This window comes from Haliotis rufescens, unplaced genomic scaffold (genome assembly GCF_023055435.1).
Source record: "Haliotis rufescens isolate VD_foot unplaced genomic scaffold, xgHalRufe1.0.p SCAF_11, whole genome shotgun sequence".
In the NCBI taxonomy this organism is placed as follows: Eukaryota; Metazoa; Mollusca; class Gastropoda; order Lepetellida; family Haliotidae; genus Haliotis; species Haliotis rufescens.
In genome coordinates, this window is record NW_025963791.1 from 11,721,055 (window position 1) to 11,747,761 (window position 26,707).

Consider the following 26,707-nt stretch of genomic DNA (forward strand, 5'->3'; position numbering starts at 1 on the left):
GGTAGTGTTTTCACCGCTATCTAATAATCAATTAATGTATCACAATACCACAATATACACGCCTCCTGTGTGAATCGCACTTTATATTTTGAAATATATGATATTGCTATTATTTTACCATTTAATCTGACATGATATCAATAATTCTTAACTGATATAAGGAATTTGAATCAAGAACATTTTATCGAAATTGTCATATTGATAAAGATAAGTGTCACTGAGACGAATTAGTGATTAATTCTATTCGAATTATCAATATCAGTTGTACATGTAACAAATGGAAAAACCCCAATCCCTTGATTATTTGATAAACTGAAATCTAATTTTTAAAAAGTTTTATCAATAAAGTAATATATGATTTGACAATTTTATTTGTTTCTTGATGTTAAATCACTTACAATTTTAGCTTGGTTTTCTTTATGGGCGTTGAGGAGATGTTGCGATTTTGGATCGTCCGCAGAGGCTACACCTGTATAAAAACAAATGATATATATTGAGAATCATTACGAAAAGGTATTTGTTTTGGAAGAAATACAACAAAATGTGTCGTAAATGAATACACTCGTACAGATACAATTTGTCAGAATTTTAGGAAAAGTCGATAAGATTGTCAAACATAATAATACCCTTCTATAATTAGATAGTATACTTACTCTGCTGAGACGAAATTAAATAACTTTTATTAAACAAGGCTATGTTGAATTTGTGCCCCTTCAGAGACATTGCAATGTATGTCGTGTTACTATTTGCTACATACCGTTTTTTTTCTAATTACTGGAAGACCTATTTTAATAATTGCAACGGGGCGGTCGGGTAGCCTAGTGGTTAAAGCGTTTGCTCGTCACGCCGAAGAGCTGGGTTCGATTCCCGACATGGGTACAACGTGTTAAGCCCATTTATGGTGTCCCCCGCCGTGATATTGCTGGAATATTGCTAAAAGCGGCGTAAAACCATACTCACTTACTCGCGGGATGAAACTCGCATGAAGAGCGACCACTTTAAATAATACGCTTAGCAAAGTTACGTATTTAAACCAGATAGAGTTTCTGTGAATGCTGTAAACTTTAAATTCAAATAGCTTGTCAAGTTGATGCTATAAATATGTGACGGATACAAATTATGTCCCCCGCCGTGATATTGCTGGAATATTGCTAAAAGCGGCGTAAAACCATACTCATTCGCTAATAATTGCAACAAAAAGGTTCCAGATTCAAAATATACTGTCGCAGAATTTGGCAAACTCCTCCAGTAGAAACCTTTAATGACTGCTTGGTGATTTCCCCAGCATCAGTGCACAATTCACCACATATAATTGAATGATCGATTCTTAACTTGCCCGTTTGACACACGACCATGGAGATAAAAGATGTTCCTCCTCATCATCATGAGAATAAAGTCGTTTGCCGAGCGTTCAATAATTTCGGACTTTGTCCGATACAAAATCCGGTTTAACGATAAATGAATCTTAGGTCAGCCCGGAATTTAACGGAAGAGTTATCTATCCTTGCCTCAGCTGGCCTGGTTAAAATGTTATTCTAAAATGACGTTTTTGATGAAAAACATGCTTTCATGACATTAATATGACACAACTCACTGCTCTGGTTGGACCATATATCTGTGTCATAAGTTTCATATGCCACGGAGTCAAGCACTGTTGTCCTGTCGCTCAATGTCGGCCACTGGAAGTTCACCATTGCGGCCTAGACAACAGATATGGATATCATACAAGTGAGCAGATTGCCAAAAGTAGTTTTCAAGGCTTTTTCGCTGTTCAAGGAAATTACAATATTAGACAGACATGATAAAGTTTTGCAGGAAAACTATGACTTTCTTTATCTTCATCAGTTTCATGCTTACTAATACAATTATTAAAACATGCATCTAAATAGAATTAGGAAAATAACCACATTTCTATTATACTTTATTCGTTTGACTGCTTGGAAACCCATGGACGAATGTGCTTGTGAAAAAATACAATAATAGAATATGGAATCACTAAGGTTCACACAGTGACGATTATGGCTCCCGTTTGAGATCAGAAAGCGCCATGACACGAAAATTGAAAAAGTCGGATAACTTTCTTCAATGATCTGGAATGTTCTATCATTGTCTGAACGCAGTCGTATACTTTCGTAAAGGTCCAGAGGTCCAGAGGTCCAGAGAGGTCGGCCAAGCACTCCCGACAGTATGGTGCGTCCCGTAACATTCGGGAAACTCAGCCGATTTTGTCTAGTCGGATTACAATCGTGGCTATGTCGTCACAGATTCTGCTGTATCGGATCAAAATCGTAACAATGTCGTGTGACGTCTGGACGGTGTCCTGTGGATCGGGACCCTTCATGATGAACGGGCATGAATTGTTCATTGTCGTTTCTTGTCGATTGAGTCCAGATTGCGTCCAGTTCTTGCCGAATGCAAACCGTCTTTGTCGGTTCACTGTCCGGTCAAATCTGATCTCTGTCGGATCGTTTTCGGCGAATCGGGACGTTCTCAGGACAGATTCAGTCGTTTTTTAACATGCGGAAGATACAAATTGGATCAGATTCGGTTTGAGAACGGAGGAATCGGGACGAATTCGGCTGGAAACGGCTGAATCGGGACGCTTCCTGAACAATATCTGACTGTTTGTGAATTTCCCAGAACGAATCACAGGATCCTGATCAGACATTCGACAAATTTTAATCGGGAATGGTCCTATCAAGGACGGCAGTAAAAATCCTGAGTGTGTCACTGAGCCCTAGTCGACCAACGAGTAATATTTAAGTTCTTGTAGTGAGATGCAAACAGAGCTGTTATTCGTTAATCTATATTGACAAGATCCTCGGGGATAAAAGACAGGCCGTTCATAGACGAAGCCAGAATCTAATTAGATTTACAACTGATGTGCTTGCAGGTTAGGTAAATTTTCTATGTTTAAACTATTCCATGTTTTACGACTTTGACATTTGGTTCTGTTCCCTAACATGTGAATAAGGGACACGTGGGTAGTATATTGGTTAACTCGTTGACTTGTGTTGCTGAAGACCCGGGTTCGATTCCCTACATTGGTACAACGTGTGACTCACATTTGTTGTGTTCCCAAATGCGACATGTCTTGAAGTTTGCTACACCAACTCAGCCATACGCTGTAAAGTGCTTGTGAAATGCTTGGTGCTGTTTTGGCCAGATTTTAGCGACTGTCGGCGGCAGCGAATGATTTGAGTTATCTTTCCCTGGTTATTGTTTACATACCAATCGTCATCACGCGCATGTTTCCGTAACCTTCCACAAGTTTGTTGGCATTGTCTACATTCGGCTTGTCCCTGTGTGGGACGAGTTGGTCACGAATGTAAGAGCCTACGAGAGGGGCACGAGTCAACATTCGGATTGTCTCGATATGGGACGAATTGGTTACAAAAGATTTACGAAACATGACAGTCTTCATCGTCCCGGATGGACAGTTTCTAGAAGGCTGGCTGTACCTACATGACACGAAGGAGATTCTTGTATGTTATCGACGTGCCAAGTGCGGTTTGGATACCTTCCCGCTATTCTGGATTCAAGAATGGAGACAGGACTGTTTCAAGACATTTTACCGAGACTAATTACAGGCCTGTTGCTTGTTACAGCCGCCACTTATTTCACCCATTTTATTGTCGTTTTGTTTACAAAATGTAAACCTAAAACTGTAATTTATTGATAATTCATGGATCTTGTGTGGCCATTGACTGATTTCACAATTTAGATCTGTACTTCTGGGTTAACATCCGCGTTTCAATTTTGAAATCATCCATTAACAATAAGTTAGCGAGATTAGGACCGGCATGTTTGAATGAAGTCGTTAAACGTCTAAGAGCTTCATCACTAAGGATTTTCCTTCCAAATATAACTGACACATTTGTGTGAAAAACTTTATGTGTCAGGTCTTTAAAAGAACGAAATACCTGATTGTAACAATATGTTACCCAATAAAATCAAGCAGTGTCATGCTGTGTAGGGTTATGTCCCTCAGCTCGGTCAGTATTGATCACTTTTCAATACTTACCCGAGTATAATCATTGGTGTGTCATAACCACGTTCTTTGACTTAAACAAAGCATTAAAAGTCCACGATCTGCGTGTCTTTGGGCCTTGATCCAACATGCAAACACGCTATTGTCTCACTCAAGCTTCAACAACACAGAGAAACTTTAAAGAAGGTAAAACAGACTAACCGCAGCAGCTTCTTGGGCGACGTTGAGCAGAGCCGTGCCCAGTGCCTTTTTGTTTTCAGACGATGTGTCCATATTTGCCAGTTCCTTTGTTATTTCTAGGGTTTTAGATATAGTTGCTTTCTGAAAAGCGATTAATGCAATAGAGACATCTTATGTATACACTCTGTTTATGAATGTATCACTGTGACTAATGCACAAGACATGTAGTTCTCGATGTATTTCTATGTACGAAAACATTCATTGGTAAACAGTTGATCATAAATGATAATACTATCCTCAACGGTTAGGAATCTGCGTAACTGCTACAAACTATCATACATTGTTCTACCTGACAGAACTTGGTGCATTCTGCGGACTCCTTGGCGTTGGTATGCAGACAGGTGACAACCTGTTCCATGGACGTAGAGTCTGGGGTGGACATATTGGCGCACGCACCTGCTATAGTATCTCGGAGCTGAAAGTAAATAAAACATAGACGAAAGTGAAAAGGTCCTGTCAAGCCGTGATATTATTGAAATAGGCGTTATACTCAGTAAAAAGTTAACACTTACAGCCGCCTTGTTATCCCTCTCTTCTTCCGCCTTGAGAATTTCAGCCTGAATAGAACATCAATAATAAAAAAAACACATTTCAAAATGAAATATATATGCTTTTACCCAGATGAAATTAGGAAGCTTCAACTTTATGGATAACAACTTCTGGTTTATTGCATATAGCGACGTTTCCTTGTAGATTCCTTGTGATAATCAGCTTCATCAAGGTGTAAGAATCTACTCTCAAGCTCCATTACGGTGTCAGAATCTACATTGAAACATGTTACCCTGTCTGGCGCTCGGCATTAAGAGGCTAAAACAAGGACTGGTCGGCTCGGAGTCAGTATACTGTGTCTGAGTGGGGTATTCATGTTAAACTGCGGCATGGTATCTCAGTGAATCGTTTTAAGTCCGGAATAGTACAGTCAGCCACACACACACGTGCATGCATAAGTGCAATAATCTTGGACGAGACGTTAAAACTAATTTCACCTCACCTCACCTACGTCGCTATACTCAATAGACCAGAAGTTGTTATCCCAAAAATGTAGTTTTCTTATTTACTCACCAACTTCAAGAATGCCAATCACACAGTCAGAACAAATTATACAAGTGATATTGCAAGTTATATGTGAACGTCAATGTTGAATTATGATAAGATATAACCAAATCAAACCTCCAGGTCTACTGCTGAAAGGTTGAAGTTTTGCACTTGCAAATCGATCCCGGTATCTTCTTCTGGAGACCCAGCACCAGCACCAGCACCAGCACCAGCACCAGCACCAGCATTTCCTCCTACTGCTCCTTGTCCACCCGATTGCCCTGGTCCACCTCCTCGTCCACCAAATCTCCCGCCTGGTCCACCTTGTCCACCAGATTGCCCTGGCCCACCCCCTTGTCCACCAAATCTTCCGCTTGATCCATCTTGTCCACCACCTTGCCCTGGTCCACCTCCTTGTCCACCAAATCTCCCGCCTGGTCCACCTTGTCCACCACCTTGCCCTGGTCCACCTGGTCCACCAAATCTCCCGCCTGGTCCACCTTGTCCTCCAGATTGCCCTGGCCCACCTCCTTGTCCACCAAATCTCCCGCCTGATCCACCTCCTTGTCCACCAAATCTTCCGCCTGGTCCACCTTGTCCACGACCTTGCCCTGGTCCACCTGGTCCACCAAATCTTCCGCCTAGTCCACCTTGTCCACGACCTTGCCCTGATCCACCTCCTTGTCCTGGCCCACCTCCTTGTCCACCAAATCTTCCGCCTGGTCCACCTTGTCCACCACCTTGCCCTGGCCCATCTCCTTGTCCACCAAATCTTCCGTCTGGTCCACCTTGTCCACCAGATTGCCCTGGTCCACCTCGTCCACCAAATTTTCCGCCTGATCCACCAGCTTGCCCTAGTCCTCCATCTGGAGAACCAAATTGTTGTCCAAATCCCCCTTCTCCACCAAAGCCGGAAGTCCCTTGTTCTATACCAGTTAAATCGTTATTGATATCAACACCGAAGCCATCCCAGGATCCAGATCCGCCTAATCCTGAATCCCCCAAACCTCCGCCGCCTCCTGTTCCTATTCCTCCCTGACCTGCCTGACCACCAGCTGAAGGACCCCCTCCACCACCTCTAACCCCTCCCCGACCACCTGCTCCACCACCGAAGGAAATTCCACCCCCTCCACCTCGACCACCTGCTCTGCCACCGAAGGAAATTCCACCTCCTCCACCTCGACCACCTGCTCTGCCACCAAAGGAAATTCCACCTCCTCCACCTCTGCCGCCTCTACCACCCGCAACTCCTGCCCCTCCACCAGCACCACCTCCTGGAAATCCACCACCACCTCCTGGAAATCCACCACCACCTCCTGAACGTCCACCACCACTTCCAGGAAATCCACCACCACCTCCTGTAAGTCCTGCACCACCTCCAGGAAATCCACCACCAACTCCTGGAAATCCAGATTGTATGCCTGTCATGTTGATATTTCCTGAGAAGGCGTTGAGATCCATTCCACCGAATCCAGACATGTCCATACCTCCGAAGGGATTTTCCTTTCGAGAAAAAATATATTAAGTACAGTCAGCTTGATTTAAATGTGTAATTAGAATAAAGTGAAGGAGATGAGGTTACAGAATAAATAATGTGATATGATGCTCGAATTAACGGTCGGCTCAAAGTCAATTGAGGAACTGGTCAATAGTTATAGGGGTGGTGGGTCAGAGGTAATCAGCGGAGGGACACCGAAAATATGATAATCTCTTTGGGATTGAAAGATTTAAGTCTGGTCTAAGAGATTTCTTTCAATTATGTCCACTTTTAACACGTGTTGTGCATATAGTAGGGTCGTCGGGTGTCGTCCGTATGGCAGGATATACCAACTGACCTATATTATATTTACTGATAGGAAACAACAAAATAAATCTTTGCTAATTCAGTACAATGATTCATTGGCTAGCATGGCTGAATATAAATAGATATAACGCATCTGATTGACCGTTGATGTTGAGGACTCTTTCGAAAACTACAAATGTTACAAATCGGATAAATCTGGTAAGTTTGAACTCAATTTAGTCAAGCTTGAAGGTGATACCTATATGCAGTAACAATTAAGACAATGTATTGAAAGAAAAGAAGAAGTTGATACTCATAAGGCTGCAAAAAAATGTTTTTGGCACATTTTTCCCAAAGTAAGGAGGGCGGTAGAAGTTTATATTAATATAAGTTTTTAGTGAAAACAAACACTATTTATACCCCCCCCCCCCCCCCCCCCCCCCCAACCTAAAATACCTAAATACACAACTGGGCACGCATTGACCTGAGCCTTAAGTACACTTGCCAAGCATTTATTTTATTTAGATAACGGTGTATGTTTCATATGCCGCAGGACATTTCAAAGATATGTATTTTATGGCAATACAAATGACGGACACGCAGGGTTAAAGTGACGCGCCGTTACCCAAGAAACATTTTTAAACGACTCTGTCCAAGCATAATACTGTTAACACAGCCAATACTCACCCCATCCATGCCACTGCCCCCACCCACACCTCCATTGAAGTCAGAAGTTGTTGACACAGGTGCACCAGGATTGTTATGAGCTTCTGTAACAAACAGATGCGTAGAAAGGGCAGGTTAGAATAAGGGCCTCTGCTACCCAGCGGACTGACTGACTGACTGAGTTGGGTTTAACGCCGCTTTTAACATTATTCCAGTTATATCACGGCGTGTTGGCTTAATGTGGGAGGAAAGCCCGAAGTGATGCAGGTCTCAGACGTTTACCACCTTGCTGAAACCCACGAGCACAGGTATGGTGCTGACAAACCTAGAAACATAATCGGGGCGAACCGGGATTCGAACCCACAATCATAGGTTTCTGGCGTGCCCAAGGGACGCAACTCTGCACAGCGAATCGCGGCGCCATAGACGACTGGGCCACCCGTGCCCCCGCTACCCACCGGAATGGCCAATCAAGGTACACCTTTATGTAAACCTTGTCAGATGTATTTTTAAGTTATGTTCAGATGACTGACATCTTGATAGGAAAATTATCAGAAATGCTCAAATGGCTGACAATAAGCACGTTTTGGACTTTCGGTGTGACCAACTGCTAAATTTAACATTTGCAAACACACGCTGCACGTTTGGTTCGAAATTAAGTTCAGCGCGGTTAACTGTACCAGTTAAATGTACATGTAAGCTTGCTCTACATTGAAAACACAGTTTGTTTATCTCGTAAGTATCTCGATTAAACGTATGTCCTGAAACAGTTTTAAAATAATCCAGGATGTTACACAGCGTCTGGGTATTTATGCAAGAAAAATAAAAGCAAAGTGCTACATTCAAGACCCTAAGTGTACACTCCAGAATACAGTGATGACACCAGGTGTTCGCGAAACGGTTGAACATGATGGATCGGTCTTCTGATTAATAAGTTTCGTGAGTGAAGGCCAAGGACACAGTACAATTATACCAAGTCCGCATTTTGAGGGTTTTAGTGATGAAAATCCACACTCACTCCGGGATGAGTGGATATCGTCACTGTGCAATCAGAGAGTTAAGATGATAACATTGATGATTATATCTACTTTCATAAATGTGTCTGGTCTCAATTTTGTGTCATCACTCCTGTGGTCGTCATTTGAACACCCACCCATGACGATCCAGGTAAGAATGGTCCAACCCATGCTTGTCGTAAGAGGCGACTAACGGGATCGAGTGGTCAATGCCAATTGTGTGGATCGAGGCTCATGATATCAGTCACTGGATTTTCTGGTCCAAGCTCGATTATTTACAGACCTCTGTCATAAAGCTGGAATATTGCTGAGTCCGGCGTTAACCCCCCCAAAAAACCCAAAACAAAACAAAAACAAAACAACAACAAACAAACCAAACAAACATTTAAACACGACACAACACTGACAATTGTGGTGTGGTGTAGTTCTGACACCTACTGTCGACGTTGAGCATTGAAGCAAGCTTAGTGAGTTTCTCGGTGAGCATCTTCTGGTCCCCAGCAGCCTTGAGCCTCTCGATCTCAGCCATAGTGGACTGTTTCTGTTGCGCCGACCAGTCTCCGATCTTAGTTTTCTTAGGCGGGAACACCTGTGTGGAAGACACATCGGATGCAAGTTGATGCATATAATACTCTCATTTCATATTCTTTTACATATCTTTTACCAACTCAAATGCCTTAAAACAAAAGTTCTACCTGTATGATGCCAAGGTCGTAAGTGTACGATGCATCCATGGAGTCCTTGACGGACACGAAGACGTTTTCACGGTAGTCATCATTGTCAGCTCCCAGTGGGGGCTCGATGTTGACGTCGTCGGCCTCTTTGAATGTATTGATCTGGTTATGCAGTTTATTGCTCTTGTGGGTGCCTGTAAGTACAATAAGGGTTTCAGTATGACCATATGATGTATTTTGAAAATTCAGTTTAATAAGAAATAATGCAATGAAAAGGAGAACGCTTTGGAATCTGTAAAGGTCACATATTACGACTTCGATGTTACGTATGACGTTGCGTTTATTTCAACAAGCTCTGTCGTAATACAACTGGACAACAACTGCACTGCAAAACAACAACCAATAAGAAAGCAAGCCTCGTCAAAGCATCGGGAACAAACAATTGTCAGTGTCACTTGATCCGTATGAAGTTACTCACAGTAGAACTTATATTCCACAATCTCCGTCTCGTCCGTCCATCCGCTACACTTGACGTTGAAAGGGCTGTTGTTTTCAAGGCTGAGGGTGCCGTTCTTGGGAGAAATGACACATGTGCCGGGCTTGGGAGGGGGGTTTAGCTCGATGTTTAGGGCGGCTTTACTGAAGTCTCCTTCGCCTTGCCGGCACTTGCAGGCGAAGCGGTACTTGGTGACATCGGGATGGATGTTATACAGGGACGGTTTGATCGTGATGGTTTCCTTCTTCAGACCTGATAGCGAGATAACATGTTTAGCATAGGATGATATTGCTGACTGTGGCCACGCTGGACATGAACAAGAAATTTGATCAAATGGCGTCATGTAATAGCTGTTAATAAAATTAATTCATAGCTGTTTGCCTAACGTAACACGTGTTATATAGAAAGGATATTTAAGGGCGGATATTCAGTCAAAGGGATTTAGAATTTTGTCTGTTCTACCACATTGCTCCTGGTAGAAACAGTAATATTGAAGTCGTTGGTTGGTTGGTTAGTTTGTGGTTTAACGCCGCTCCAGCTATATGACAGCGGTCTATAAAAAATCGAGTCTGGACCAGACAATCCAGTGATTAATATCATGAGCATCGATCCACGCCATTGGGATCGATGACATGCATCAACCGAGTCAGCGAGCCTGACCACCCGATCCCGTTAGTCGCCTTTTACGACAAGCATAGTCGCCTTTTACGGCAAGCATGGGTTGCTGAAGATCCATTCTACCCCGGATCTTCACAGGTCAATATTGGAGAAATCAGAAGACAGTATAAGGTCAAGATTAGTACACTTATAAAGTGACGTGCATGCACGTTTCTGTGTGGCTGCTTGTACTAACACGGACGTATTCCGATTTGATAGTGCTAGACCCCTGAGATACCAAGCCTCAGTTTAACATGGATACCCAACTCAGTCACACTATACTGACTCCGAACTTTCAACCACAGATACCATCTTTTAACGTCGTTTGCTGTGACACGGCCGGGGATCGAACCACCGACCTTTGACTCTCTGGTTAGAAGCTCTATCCACGAGACTGCGGAGGCGGTCGGACAGTACGGCGTAAGGCTGTTCATCAGAAAAGACATTGCAAACTTGTCTACCGATCTACGTTCATTCCCAAAGGCTCCTACTGGTAAATTCACCTGATCAGAATTTGTTCTAGTGAGTGAGTATGGTTTTTTCGCCGCTTTTAGCAATATTCCAGCAATATCACGGCGGGGGACACCAGAAATGGGCTTCACGCATTGTACCCATGTCGGGAATCGAACCCGGGTCTTCGGCGTGACGAGCGACCGCTTTAACCGCTAGGCTACCCGACCGCCCTATAATTTGTTCTAGCATCCTGCTTTAAACTTCTAATAGTTGAAGAGGTACGGTCCGCTCACCGTTGATGTGGCCAGCCACTTCGTTCGCGTAGTAATCTCTCCAGGGCCACCCTTCCGCATACGAATAGGCCGTCCACTCGCAGGACAGCTTGACCTTTTCACAGTCCTTGCAGCGAATCTTCAGGGCCAACCTCTCCTTTGAGGACACCATCTTAGAGTCAGCCAGCTGAACCGACATACTGCCACCGACAGGCCTGGAACCAACAGCCAGGATTGTACCCATGCTACATGTACATACATGCTATTCATGATAACGTGATTCTTGCTTGACACTTATAAGAAGGCATACCAGAACGTGTGTGTCAGACTGATTGTATTGTAGAGAAATTGATATCATCATTATCTAATCTTCACTAGTCTGAGTCGTCTTTGTTCCAAATAAGGTTGCCCGAAGGACTTGATGGTATCCTCTGAGTTGGTTGTTGAATTGCAACGGTGACTTATAGATGATCTCTTCAGGTAATGTAACATTCCTCGATTTACAAATTGAAGATATATAAAGACTCACTAGTGTACAGGTTGAGATCTATAAAGATTTACTCGATGTACAGGTTGAGATCTTTAAAGACTTACTCGATGTAAAGGTTGAGATCTGTAAAGACTTACACGATGTACTGGTTGAGATCTATAAAGACTTACTCGATGTACAGGTTGAGATCTATAAAGGCTTACTCGATGTACAGGTTGAGATCTATATAGACTTACTCGATGTATAGGCTGGGATCTATAAAGACTTACCCGATGTACAGGTTGAGATCTATATGGACTTACTTGATGTATACATGTAGGTGGAAGATCTATATAGACTTACTCGATGTACAGGTTGAGATCTGTAAAGACTTACTCGATGTACAGGTTGAGATCTGTAAAGACTTACTCGATGTACAGGTTGAGATCTATATAGACTTACTCGATGTATAGGTAGAAGATCTATAAAGACTTACCTGATGTACAGGTTGAGATCTATATAGACTTACTCGATGTACAGGTTGAGATCTATATAGACTTACTCGATGTATAGGTAGAAGATCCATAAAGACTTACCTGATGTACAGGTTGAGATCTATATAGACTTACTCGATGTACAGGTTGAGATCCATAAAGACTTACACGATGTTCTGGTTGGGATCTATAAAGACTTACCCGATGTACAGGTTGAGATCTATAAAGACTTACTCGATGTACAGGTTGAGATCTATAAAGACTTACTCGATGTACAGGTTGAGATCTATATAGACTTACTCGATGTACAGGTTGAGATCTATATAGACTTACTCGATGTACAGGTTGAGATCTATATAGACCTACTCGATGTACAGGTTGGGATCTATAAAGACTTACCCGATGTACAGGTTGAGATCTTTATAGACCTACTCGATGTATAGGTTGGGATCTATAAAGACTTACCCGATGTACAGGTTGAGATCTATATGGACTTACTTGATGTATACATGTAGGTGGAAGATCTATATAGACTTACTCGATGTACAGGTTGAGATCTATAAAGACTTACTCTATGTACAGGTTGAGATCTATAAAGACTTACTCGATGTATAGGCTGGGATCTATAAAGACTTACTCGATGTACAGGTTGAGATCTATAAAGACTTACTCGATGTACAGGTTGAGATCTATAAAGACTTACTCGATGTATAGATTGAAGATCCATAAAGACTTACTCGATGTATAGGTTGAGTGGTTTGCCCTCCACAATGTTCATGATGATCTTCCCAACAGATGAGCGTGTGTCTTTGGTCGCGTTGCATGTGAGCTGTACCTGTTCCCCGGCCTCGAAGATGCTTGTGTTGAAGGAGATGGAGCCGCCCGTTCTGGAGTTCAAGGCGTCACACGCTGATTCAGGCGACACTTTCTTCTTCAAGAGACATCCCCATGTGAAATTCTCAAAGCCCTGCGAGTAAAATTCAGACACGTTGATGATCCTGCATTTAGTGCATGATGCGCTTGCAAAAATGTCAAACAAATGCTACAAGTTTTGTAACGATTGAAAATAAGGTCAGAAACGTTACCCACCTGATCGTCCGATCTCTCAACGTCAGGGTCAAAGGAGTATTGTTCTGGGCTGAACGTTACCATCTGGTTTTTACCACGGTCAACTTCACTGATGCCTCCTGTTTCCATCACAACCACAAGTTTCGATTTAGTTATTTTGAAATAGGTGAAAGCGGATTCAACCAAATCACTCCCGTCAGAAAGGTCCATCTTTACACTGTATGACGCCTTGTAGAGACCGTATGGAACAGTCTTTGCCTTCATTACTAACTCTGCAGTCTGAGATGTGACATCCAATGTTTTGAGAGTGGAGCCAGAGTCAGAGTCCACTTCTTCAACAGTCCAGGATTTCGTATTCTTCAGGCTAGCACTGCATGTTATATTGGTCTTACCCCTCATGATAACCCGAACACCTTTCTCAAACATCACTGGACTCGTTATGTCTGCGACAGCGTCTTCAATGGTAACTTTAGGTTTGGCACAGCCCTTTGAGCTGAATGAAAATGTCAAAGAAGCTATTGCATCTGAAAATGCATTAGCAGCTGTTACTTTCAGCTCATAGTTCCTATTGGCAGAGTAGGTTCTTGTTACCTCAAGTGGGGTCGTCAGCTCATCCATATAGCTCCCACCTTGAAATGAAGACTTTGGGTCATCACACCACTGCTCCTCGCCATAATTTGATGTTTCTCCATTGTCACCAAAATCGATGTTTAAGCATGTTTCATCACCGATGGCATCAAAGGTTATTTTAAACTTCTTTTCTTCATTGACTTTTGCTTTTGGAGTGAGATCTGTCACGCGGAGGCCCTTAACAGGAGCCCTCATTTTCAGGTCTGCGGAGATGGGAGATGATGATCCTAGTGGGTTGCTGACTTTGACGTCAATTTCATATGAACCAGGCTGAAACACAGGCAAGAATATATAGAGAGTAGTAGGCTTCTATCTCATCGAGTGCCAAGACAAAGTGATATCTTTATGAGTGAAAATGTAAATGGTTTCAGGTCATGTGGTAAACGGGATAAGCAAACTGCTCTACCTTTTTAGCATGTTCTCTCTGATCTCACATATCCATATAGAAAACTATAGTATCAGTAAGGCAGTTGAAATTACGTTGTAGTAGTAGAAGTAGGCGTAAACTGTTTTACATTTTCAGGTATATAAAGTAATTCATCTGTATATGTTATAAGTAATACAAACATTTATTCATCTTTCTCTATCCGATACATATCCGTATTTAAAAAATGCATAACAGTATTTTAGTAAATTATTGAGAAATTAACCACGAGTTACGAAGAGGGTTTATGTGTTAAAACCTGACCCGTGGGGAGAGACAGATTTCATGAGGGACAGTTAATCCCTAAGATGATTCAGTGGGTCATCCTTCAAATCACTAATACGTATTTTGTAAGTAAGTTTAATATCATATTTTACGAATCTCAAACACCGACAACTAACTGTACTATTGTTGGAAAGACGTCACACGTTACTGCTTATTTGATGACGTCAATGTTATGTAGTGCCTTCACAAATTAGTACATTCGTATATAACCTTACCTTTGCAATCTTACAGTTAATTGGGAGCGTTCTTTGATTACACACTACCACAGGTGATCCTGTCTCGTGGGCAGCTGTCATCACGTAATTTACAGGTGTTCCTGCCAACACAATATTGGACAGTGTATAAGGCGTGTGTTGACTCATTGGATGCACTTTGCTTTAAGGGTCCACAATGTCATCTCAAACTTCATAACATTGCCCTTATTTTGGAGACACTTAGATTAGACTAGATTCCTTGAGGTGGAGTGTGATTAACTCACTCAGACCTACTTGTAGGCCGCATATAAGTGGAGTAGGAGTATATTAACTCACTCTGACATCTTGTAGGCCGCATATAAGAGAAGGTGGAGTGTCATTAACTCACTCAGGCCTACTTGTTGGCCGCATATAGGTTAAGGTGGAGTGTCATTAACTCACTCTGGCCTACTTGTTGGCCGCATATAGGTTAAGGTGGAGTGTCATTAACTCACTCTGGCCTACTTGTTGGCCGCATATAGGTTAAGGTGGAGTGTCATTAACTCACTCTGACATCTTGTACGCCGCATATAACTGAAGGTGGAGCGTCATTAACTCACTCTGACATCTTGTTGGCCGCATATAGGTTGAGGTGGAGTGTCATTAACTCACTCTGACCTACTTGTTGGCCGCATATAGGTTAAGGTCGAGTGTCATTAACTCACTCTGGCCTACTTGTTGGCCGCATACAAGTGAAGTCGGAGTGTGATTAGTTATATTGAGGTTATGCGTGTTTGACCTACCCTGGTCGATTTTTAAGTTGCATATAAGCGGAGATGTTGTGGGGAACTTCTCGTTGATGCCCTCAATTCCCCCTGTCAAGTTGCTGTTGGCAGGGACTACAGGTTTGTACATGCACTTGAAGTTTCTGGGCTTGCCCGCAAGACGCGAGTAACTGCCGGCCTGATAACAATAGATTATTGAAAGAAACACACTGACTGAAATATGCGTGAATGACATGTCTATTTATTTGTTGATTAACGCAACACTCAGCAATATTCCAACTATATCACCACGGTCTGTAAATAATGGACAAGATAATCCAGAATGAGCATCGATCTAAGTAATTGGGATACAATAACATGCATCAACTTAGTTAGCGCGGCTGACCAACCGAACCCGTGAGTCGCCTCTTACGACAAGCATGGTCATTGCTGAAGGCCAATTTTAACCCGGATCTTCTTTAAAGCAATACGTTGTAGCACATGTCAAAGGCCCTCAACAGAAATAAAATTTGTATTCTTTTACTTGAAATGAGGTGAAATGGAGTTTAACGTCGCGTTCAAGATTATTGCACTTACATAGCGACATGCATGAAAACGTGTGTATTCCAGACGTGAGTATTGAACTATATAGCGACGTGAATGCACGTGTTGATGCCATAAGCAGACAAGCCCTTGTTTTAGCCCTTTAATGCCAAGCGCCAGATAGTGTAACAACAAGTACCATCTTTTAACGTCTTTTGATATGACGTGGCCGGGGATCGAACCCTCGACCTTACGCTCTGCCACTTAACCATGGAGGCGGTGTGGGTAAGGAACATGTTATATATTATATGTTACCGGAAGTGTCGCATTTATTGAAGAACCGCCATTGCTCAATGATATTTTGGCAATGAAATGTCCATCCTTTGGTGGGTCGTATGATATGGTCTGTGGAACGCCTGGTTTTCCGGAGAACACCACTTTTTGAGGGGGTGTACCGTCCCCATGGTCAATCATGACAAAGGCATTAGTCGGCATTGGTTCCTTCTTACAGAGCACCGAGTAGACGATCTTCTCTGAAGAAATGAATGCAAAACATTTGTATATGATGATTCAAATTCATTGGGTTGGTTGTTTGGCTGGTTGTTTAACGCCGCACTCAGCAATATTCCAGCTATATGACGGCGGTCTGTAAATAATCGAGTCTGGACAAGACAATCCAGTGATTAACATCATGAGCATCCATCGGTTTGGATCGATGACATGCATCAACCAAGTTAGCGAGCCTGACCACCCGATCCCGTTAGGGGCCTTTTACGACAAGCATTGTCGCCTTTTACGGCAAGCATTGGTTGCTGAAGACCTATTCTACCCCGGATCTTCACGGGTCGGTTTCATTGATAACAGTCCTAGTAGTTCTCATAATATCCTGAGCCATGTCTGATAAGTCAGATTGCATGGTGTAGGTTAGCAGTTAGCAGGGAGACGTGAGAAACATAGCATTTAGGGTTCATACTCAATTTGCGCCTGTTTAAGGCATTATATAATCTAATGCAATGATAACATTCATACGGCCAGACGTAGACTGCCGGGGAAAAAATTGTATGCACTTGAAAACTGATTTTGATAAAAAAAGTTACAAACATTATCAGAACGTTACTAATCTGAAAACAGTCGATGAAACATTGTAAACTACTAAATTTCAAAGCCACAACTATGATACCCGTATCAAATGAATCGCTTTCACAAAACCAATTCTTCCTTGTTTCAATTTCAGCCACCATCAAGCATGGGTGTGTGTACAAGACAAGCAGCCAGTTTAGTTTATTATACTAGAAATGACCTACAGTTCAAGACCTACCCCGTTTTTTCCGGACTATAGATGATTGGCAGGTCAACACTCGTACATAACTCCATATTTGTGTGTGTGTATAAAATCGGACGTGAAAATTGAGACGATTATCTTGCGAACGGGACCCTTTGCTTTATTGTGGTTTAACTGTGTACACGCAAAAGAATGAAAGAATATCTGTTGTTTTTTTTCAATTTGTTTATCAATTCAAGTACTTACGTCCGTGCTGTACGGGGTGGTTGGTGGTGATGCGGCAGTTGTCCGCCGCCACGGCCACCTCCACATTCACTCTATGCGAAGTTGTCAAATTCTCATGGGGGGTCCTGACGTCACATGTGATGGTCTTCGTTCCAAGTTCGTTGTAGGTGATGGACCTCAAATCTTCCCCATCTATCCCCTTACCTGTTGTGATGAGTTGAGTGTAACGTCGTTTTGAGTCATATTGGTTTTGATTAGATGGTTTCACCATCATAAATTTACCTTCACTTCAACTATCATCATAAATGTACCTTCACTTCAACTATCATCATAAATGTATCTTCACTTCAACTACCATCATAAATGTATCTTTACTTCAACTACCATCATACATTGTACCTTCATTTCAACTATCATCATAAGTGTATCTTCACTTCAACTATCATCATAAATGTATCTTCACTTCAACTATCATCATAAGTGTACCTTCACTTCAACTATCATCATAAATGTATCTTCACTTTAACTACCATCATAAATGTACCTTCACTTAAACTACCATCGTACAGTGTACCTTCACTTAAACTACAATCGCACATCTTACCTTCACGTAAACTACCATCATAAATGTACCTTCACTACAACTATCATCATAAATGTATCTTCACTTCAACTATCATCATAAATGTATCTTCACTTCAACTATCATCATAAATGTACCTTCACTTCAACTATCATCATAAATGTACCTTCACTTCAACTATCATCATAAATGTATTTTCACTTAAACTACCATCATAAATGTACCTTCACTTAAACTACCATCATAAATGTACCTTCACTTATACTACCATCGTACAGTGTACCTTCACTTAAACTACCATTATACATGTACCTTCACTTAAACTACAATCGCACATCTTACCTTCACGTAAACTACCATCATAAATGTACCTTCACTACAACTATCATCATAAATGTATCTTCACTTCAACTATCATCATAAATGTATCTTCACTTTAACTACCATCATAAATGTACCTTCACTTAAACTACCATCGTACAGTGTACCTTCACTTAAACTTCCATTATACATGTACCTTCACTTGAAAAACAAAACCCACATGTACCTTCGCTTAAAATACCATCACACGTGTACCTTTACTTCAACTACCATCATAAATGTACCTTCACTTAAACTACCATCGTACAGTGTACCTTCACTTAAACTACCATCGTACAGTGTACCTTCACTTAAACTACCATTATACATGTACCTTCACTTTAACTACCATCGCACATCTTACCTTCACGTAAACTACCATCATAAATGTACCTTCACTTAAACTACCATCGTACAGTGTACCTTCACTTAAACTTCCATTATACGTGTACCTTCACTTAAACAACCATCCAACATGTACCTTCGCTTAAAATACCATCACACGTGTACCTTCACTTCAACTATAATCATAAATGTACCTTCACTTCAACTATCATCATAAATGTATCTTCACTTAAACTACCATCATAAATGTACCTTCACTTAAACTACCATCACACGTGTACCTTTACTTCAACTACCATCATAAATGTACCTTCACTTAAACTACCATCGTACAGTGTACCTTCACTTAAACTACCATTATACATGTACCTTCACTTAAACTACCATCACACATGTACCTTCACTTAAACTACCTTCATACATGTACCTTCGATACCGCATCCAACATCAGTCAATACCACCGCTACCATCAGTCAATACCAGCCCCATCGCTACCATCAGTCAATACCACCTCCACTGAAACCATCAATTAATACTACCCCCATCGCCACCATCCACCCGACCAAGCCCACGCCAGATTTCAGCCTCATGGATACCTATGCCCCATGTCACATCGATTAGCCTGCCACTACTTTCGTCGTGATTTGCCTTTAAACGTTTCCACTGTCGTAACATCTGCCCATGTTAAATTTACCTGACAACTGAAGTATGTACGCAGCACAAAACGTACCTTGTCTAGCGAATGAAATCTTCCCTTCTCCATCTCCATAGTCACAGGTAATATTCACAACAGCACCAGTTGGTCCTCGATGCATGATCACCTTGGCAACAACAGAGTTGTTCAGCACAGCAGCAACTGGGTCAGTGACAATCTGTAGGCCCTCAATCTTCTCAATCACACATATCCGACGGTTGTTAAAGATCTTAGAGCTCACTCTGTTCGAAATCTTGACATTCAGCTGATAACACCCCGGATCCCGGTACCCGTGCGTGTAGTTGTAGTTCATCCTCAACTCTTTTGTCTCAAGCTGACGATCCCCAAATGAAAACTCAGCCTTTGCCTCATTAGGCGCCACACCAGAAGTCAAGAAGCTAAAGTGTCCGATACCAGGTCTACTGGAGAGTATGGCGCTCTCATGCTCAATCTGAACATCATCGACCCCCTGCATAACGAGAATTGAGTGGTAGTGAGGTTCGCTTCTGTCATTATTGGAACAGGTAATCGTGACATTGTGATTCTTGCCCTTCGTGAATATGTGTTCACGAATTTCAGGAGTACTTGCCCTAAGCGACCAGTCTGCTGCTCCTTGGTCAAAAGTCTCCACCTTTCCATCATCAAAGTCCCACGTGCATCTCACATTGGATCCTTCTTTGACAGTCACGGTACAGGATGCCCCCTCCCCGGTGCTGATCATGGTAACATTGCATTTAGACTCCATTCCCTTCATGGCAGTTTCTATTGTAAAGTCCACATGTATTTCGTCATGACCAATATCATTATGTACCTTGAGGGTCAGAGGATAAATATTAGCCGGAAGACCATTCTGCAATACAGACTCCCATCTCTTGGTGGTCAAGTTAGCCTTCTCAACTAACACATTTTGTTCACGGAATGTGAGTTCAAACTTACAGTCGGAACCCTGATCAAGTTTCCATGCGATTCTGAAAGGTACGTTCTTTTCGGTGCCATTTCTAATAAGTGACAACCCAGTGCATACCTCCTGCACAGGTAGGAAGAATGTGAAAGACTTGGAACTGACGTGATTGGAACAGTTGGCAGTGACAGACAGATTACCGCCCATGTTATACACATGGTTCACCACATGGCTTTCTAAGTACTCGTCTTGAGTTGTAGTATTAATAGAGGAATCGCCGAAGTCCCATGTAATCACGAAGTCTGATCCACCTGTTACAGTCACGTCAAAGCTACAGTTTGTCAGTGTTACACAGGGGCTATATTTGACGCTGATATCAACTATCTTGTCCTCCACGGTCACCATTGAAACGTTTTTCTTAGTATTCTGTGTATTCCAGCATCTCACTGTTATGTTATATACTCCCAAGGATGCGTAAATGTGTTTATATTGGTCTGTGTTTGTTCCATTGACAGCCTTATCTCCGAAATCCCAGTCACGCTTGACATCAGTACCTGCAACATGCGTGCAGAGAGGTTTCACAACGATGCCATTTAAATAACGATGTCTACAAAGACAAACCGTTACATATGGATTGAAAGCAATATATATATGCAAATGAATAACATACGGTTAGAAAATGTATAATACAGATAGTATAACGTTCGTGTGTTTACAAAGCGAAACTGATAAATTCAGAAACATAATTATGTAAAATGTGTATTATGTCTTTAGTATTTATAGCTCTTTGTCATCTACTAGCGAAGTGGTATCTCCTATACTGAAAAAGTTTCTAGAAGCCAGCGAGGGCAACGTAACGTAAACAATGATGACGTTGTAACGTCATTATGTCTGTGACGTGTGTCAAGACGCGTGTGTTTTTTTCCAGATTTTTTCATTATGAACCATAAATTGTTTACTTACAGACAATCGATTGAATTACAACATCATAAATCTTGTCTGTTCTGTGTTGCACGATGGTTGAACCTACCTGTGTGAGGGAGGATGGTAAAGATGCCCTCTGTGTTGACGGCAAGGTATTTGGGGCCAACAAGGATTGTAGCATTGATGCCCTCCTGAACGTCGATCTCTGTCGTAGCAGTTTCAGAACCTTCAATGTCAACATTACTGACGTTTACACTCAAGGTGTATTTCTTAGCTACTTGGAAATTATAGTCCAGTGAAACTTTTGTCTGACTGGAGTAGATGGCCTTGAGGTGATGTCGTGTCTTGGACACTGGATTTCCGGAGTTCTTGGAAAACGTTTTCGTTGGACCATCATATTTACGATCGCTTGTTGTCTCTTTCTTAGACACGGTGATGGTGGCAGACCCTGTTGACTTTTTATAGGCGATAATATCGCCAGGAAATACCTTCATATATGGACATTCTACAACTTGATGGCCTTTGGAAACCTTCAGCTCTACGGATTGGCGTTCTACATAGTCAACTAAGGGGGTGTCTGATGGGTACCGGTCTGTTTCTTTACAATCTTTGGAGCAGGTTCCAGCTTGATGACAGTAACCTTTGTCTGAGGAACATGTGGTTCCTTTACATTGCCCTCCACATGTGTTTGTCTCATAGCAGTAGTCATCACAATCAGGCTTCAGAACCTGTAACAAAGATTCGAGAGACTAAACTCATATCATGTATGCTCAGTATTGACTTATCGATGTATTGTGGAGTGAACATTAGATGAATTGGAAGATTGTATGCTTACATCATGTTTACCTGCATTTAAGATATGCCACTTAACGCTTCAGTGCGATGGAGTTTAATATCACCTGTATGGCGTGCATGTACGTGTGTGTGTGCGTGCGTGCATGTGTGCGTGCGTGCGAGCGTGCGTGCGTGCATGTGTGTGTATTATTGTACTAGCCAGGTCTTTTTAAAATACTAGCTCAATGAGATACCATGCCGTTGTTTAAAATGGATACCCACTCATACACATTATACCGCCCCCGAAAAGACCAAAACGTCTTTTACACCATTAATTCTTTACGCCAGGCAGGGTAACCACAAATACTATCTTACAACTTTGTTTTGGTATGACGAGGACAGGGAGTCGAACCACCGACCTACAGTTCTCCGAGCAGCTGCTCTATCTACTACACCACATAGGCGGTTATACTTTTAAAAAACAAGCAGTAACATTATGCTTATGAAAATTGTTGTTTTTTTTGTTACCATGACTGTAAGTTTGCCTGCTGTGTCCGCCCACAACTCCCAGTGTGTAACTACTCCATGAAATCTGAACTCAGCAGCAGGCATGATGAAGATGGCATTATCATCTCCTGAGAAGCTCTCTGGTTGTGCTTTCGCTGCATAGGGAACGCAACAGCCAGCAACACCGATAACTGGATCTACAGAAAGAAAAGGGTTTGGTTTGGAGTGATACTTGAAGGAAAACGTCCAGTCCTATTACTAGATGCGCATTCTCCTCGCTATCCTATCATTTCATCAATTCCTAAACGGAGGAATATTTTTCAAAATGTATTATTCTTTTCGTCTCTCATCAAAACATTATATGGTCAGTTCCTAACGATACCACGCAGTATTTTTATTTTCAATATGAGAATGGCCGATGGCACATGAGAAGTACCTGCTACTTTTATAGTCCTTTCCTTGTTGTCAACTTTGTCGTGGAGGAGGAGGTTGGTGCCGTGGGTGATAATCACTGTGCACGCCTTCCTCTCGTAGCTGCTGAAGATGGGGCAGTCGACAGAGACGTTGCTCACTGGTGCTTGAACAATTACTCCAGCACTTCCATGTTTCTGTGACAGAATCGCTGTCTTAGTGGATATACTTTCATTTATTGTTTGTTTGTTGTTAAAAGCTTGTTCTTTACATCTGACTACAAATCCTTAAATATTCACAGAAATACATACTATATTATGAGTTCAACATGTGGAGATTTTCCAAAATAGATCCTTGACACAAATGACAGCCTATGCAATTTCCTATTTTAACTTTTTGTACCATATGTTCCCGTGTTTTTTCGGGTGAACAATTGACTTGAGTAGCTTGTTTTCGAAAACCTGATTGTCGTTCTCGATCCATCGCTCCGTAGCGATATATAGATATGATTACAATTGAAAAATTACAAAGAGTATGCACTCACCGTCACGGACCCACTGCTGTCAGACGCGGTCACCACGGCGTCGTGTTGGCCGGGGATGGCGTACGTCTTGCTGAACATCCCTGTAGCGTTTCTGTCCATGCCCTCTGTGCCATCCCCGTAGTCCATCTGGTAGAAGAGGTTGTATCCAGCCTCCGACCTCACTTCAAAGGTCACTTCATCACCAGTTTTGGCCAAGGCCGTTTTGCCAGTGACTTGCATCTCAAGCTTTTTTATTGGCTGAAAGGTATGATACACTGTGATGTAACCCCGCCCGCCGCATTTCTGTGCTTTGTTTCCCGAGCAGCTACTGTCACAGTTGGCATCCGTTTTTTCTATGTACCTGTCCGCAGGCTTTTCCGACCCACAGAAACAGAACCGTCCGTCTGTGAGACCCGCGAAGGAGGAGAGGTAGGCTCCGCAGACACTGGAACATTTCTCAGCAGTCAAAGACTTGGGATCGTAGTGCCCTGGACTTAGCTTGAAGTGACGGTTTCTCACGTCTTCTTTATAACAGCCAACTATTTCGGCTGCAATGATAAGAATGCCACATCTATAACCTAAATTTGTTAATAAACAATCTAATTTGATATGGTATGGCAAAGATCTATTTCTGGCTTTGCTTACACATCTCAATGGTGTATTGATTAAGACACAGTGAACAGACATCTGCATACTACTTGTGAAACAACACCATGCAAAATTTACCTTATGTATGCGTCCCCTCATTTAATACATAGTATTTGTGACACAAGACCATGCCTAATTTACTATATGTACGCGGAGGTTTCATGAATTTCATGTTGATTGCAAACATATACCATTGACTCTTTCTGATAATTTCCGTCTGTCCATTATTCAAAACAAAATGTACACCCTTGATTAAACGCCAATAATTAAGAAAATTCGTGTAAATACAGATGGGATGTGAACCAGGCTACACTATTTTTAGAAATTGTTAATAATCCCTACCCTGGTAGTAATGAAGTCATAAGTATATCAGAAACAAATATTACTTTTGGTTAAGAAAAATTGTAAATATCAATGACATAATAGTATAAAGAAACGTGCAATAAATGGAAACAAAACCCCTAAAAATGGATTTTCCAATTTGAACTGAAACTGAAATTTGAATTGGGAAACTTGGCGTCAACTGAGAAGATACCACAAAAAGGTCAAATAAAAGTAATTTTTGGGTACATGTGGTTGTATGCGTCCCTCGCTAGGTTGTATACCTCGAGACGAAGGTGAGTGGTATAAAACCTAACGAGGGACGCAACTACATGTTCCCCGAGTGATACTGCTACAACGAAGTCATCTTACCGACATATCTTAATATGACATTGTAAAAGAATAAAAACAAATTCAAGATTAAAAGTAAACAGCTTTTCGATTAATCTGAGGTTATATGTCACGTGATTTGCTTTGACTCGGAAAAGCGTGCGGCTTTTTGCTTCGAAGCGGGGTATAAAGGATGTATTACGCTGAGAAATATATTTCCCTTCAAGGCAGGATATTTACTATTTTATCAAGATGATATCTCATCATTCTAACATGGATGAACGAATGTATTATCCCATGAGAAATAAACACAAACATACATGCAAAGTATCAAAATATAACTATCAGCATATATGTGAGTGGGTCTGGTTTTACGCCGCATTTAGCAATATTCCAGCAATATCAAGGAGGGGAACTCCAGAAATAGATTTCACACATTGTGCCCATGTCGGGAATCGAACCTCGGGTCTTCGGCGTGACGAGCGAACGCTTTAGCCACTAGGCTACCCGACCGCCCCTATCAGCATATAAAGGGAACAGAACAAAAACCATGTATTTAAGACTCATCGGTGTTTTAAAAGAATTGAGAAGTTTATCAAGACGGTGTAACCGGAGTAATGATATAAATAAAGAATGTTTGAACATTTTAAGAACGTGTTGAATAATTTTGATGAAACTAGTGAGAATAGCGACACTATCAACCATGACGAGTCTTCTTTAGATTTTATTCACATTTTCATTTTATATTGATTTTCCCAGATCAAGAAATTCAGGAAGCAATAAACTATTAAAAGAATAGCATTTCCCTTGTCATTCTTCAGAATCTTATTTAACAACGTATTTGACTCTGGTGTAAGTCCTGGGCCCTCGACAAAGGCAACCTTAAATTCCTTTACATAAGAAAGACAAAAAACAAAATCCACATTTTCTCTTGTGTGTAGTAAGTACAAGGTATACCTCCATGTTAAATACCCGATTTTCTAACTGTTATGAAAATGAAAATGTTAGAGATAAAGTAACAGAAACGCAAGCTGGATTTCGACATGGATATTCTGCAATGGATCACGTTTCATTTTAAACGCAGTTGTACAGGAATGTTTATCAAGGAAGAAAAAGAAACACAATGCTGCCTTTGTTGACTTCAGGCATTTGACTCTGTTGAGCATATAAAGCCTTGGAACTATTTGTACGTATCTGGTTTAAGCAGGAAAATGTTAAGAGCCCTTAAAGCCAACTATACCTCGGTAAAAGCATGTGTAAGATGCAGTGAACTTTGTGTTTAATGAATATCTTGACTGTCCTATTGGTTTACAACAAGGATGTATATTAAGCCCTCTTTAATCTCATTCTCTATCAATGAGTTATCTGTGGAAAGTTTAGGCAATTGTGAATGTGGGGTGCAATTATTCCCAGATGTATTTTGGAATCTTGATGTCTGCAGATGATGTTATACTTGTGTCTGATGTAGTACCTGGCTTACAGAAACACCTTAATATCTTAGAATAGTATGTACAAGGCTTAACAGTAAATCTAGACTAGACAAACATTGTGGTATTTAGAAGAGAAATGAAAAACGGTTTTGTAAAGGTGAAAAGGCTTAAATGGTTCACTCAAACATATATTTTGGAATTCTTTTCTAATCTACAGGTAAAAATGAATAATTGTTTTCTAGCTTTGTCATCAAGAGGTAAACGAGCGTTAATGGGACCAATCTGTTTTTTTTAAGATATTCGACACCAAAACACA

The 26,707-nt window shown here is 41.5% G+C and overlaps 1 protein-coding gene across 1 annotated transcript in view; it reads right to left on the minus strand.

The window, feature by feature from the left end:
- Positions 1-26,707, minus strand: part of LOC124141187 — a 57,312-nt gene that overhangs the window by 13,086 nt on the left and 17,519 nt on the right. Inside the window, exons 5-26 of the mRNA XM_048392871.1 lie at positions 23,684-24,210; positions 23,165-23,336; positions 22,750-22,925; positions 21,554-22,175; positions 19,659-21,077; positions 17,662-17,844; positions 16,449-16,666; positions 15,630-15,789; positions 14,869-14,969; positions 13,336-14,214; positions 12,984-13,213; positions 11,305-11,498; positions 9,884-10,153; positions 9,427-9,599; positions 9,170-9,320; positions 7,737-7,819; positions 5,402-6,769; positions 4,744-4,788; positions 4,521-4,646; positions 4,193-4,312; positions 1,595-1,700; positions 399-469 (exon numbers count right to left, since the gene is read on the minus strand). Of these exons, the coding sequence (XP_048248828.1) occupies positions 399-469; positions 1,595-1,700; positions 4,193-4,312; positions 4,521-4,646; positions 4,744-4,788; positions 5,402-6,769; positions 7,737-7,819; positions 9,170-9,320; positions 9,427-9,599; positions 9,884-10,153; positions 11,305-11,498; positions 12,984-13,213; positions 13,336-14,214; positions 14,869-14,969; positions 15,630-15,789; positions 16,449-16,666; positions 17,662-17,844; positions 19,659-21,077; positions 21,554-22,175; positions 22,750-22,925; positions 23,165-23,336; positions 23,684-24,210 (7,394 nt within the window). The remainder of the gene's footprint in view (positions 1-398; positions 470-1,594; positions 1,701-4,192; positions 4,313-4,520; positions 4,647-4,743; positions 4,789-5,401; positions 6,770-7,736; positions 7,820-9,169; positions 9,321-9,426; positions 9,600-9,883; positions 10,154-11,304; positions 11,499-12,983; positions 13,214-13,335; positions 14,215-14,868; positions 14,970-15,629; positions 15,790-16,448; positions 16,667-17,661; positions 17,845-19,658; positions 21,078-21,553; positions 22,176-22,749; positions 22,926-23,164; positions 23,337-23,683; positions 24,211-26,707) is intronic.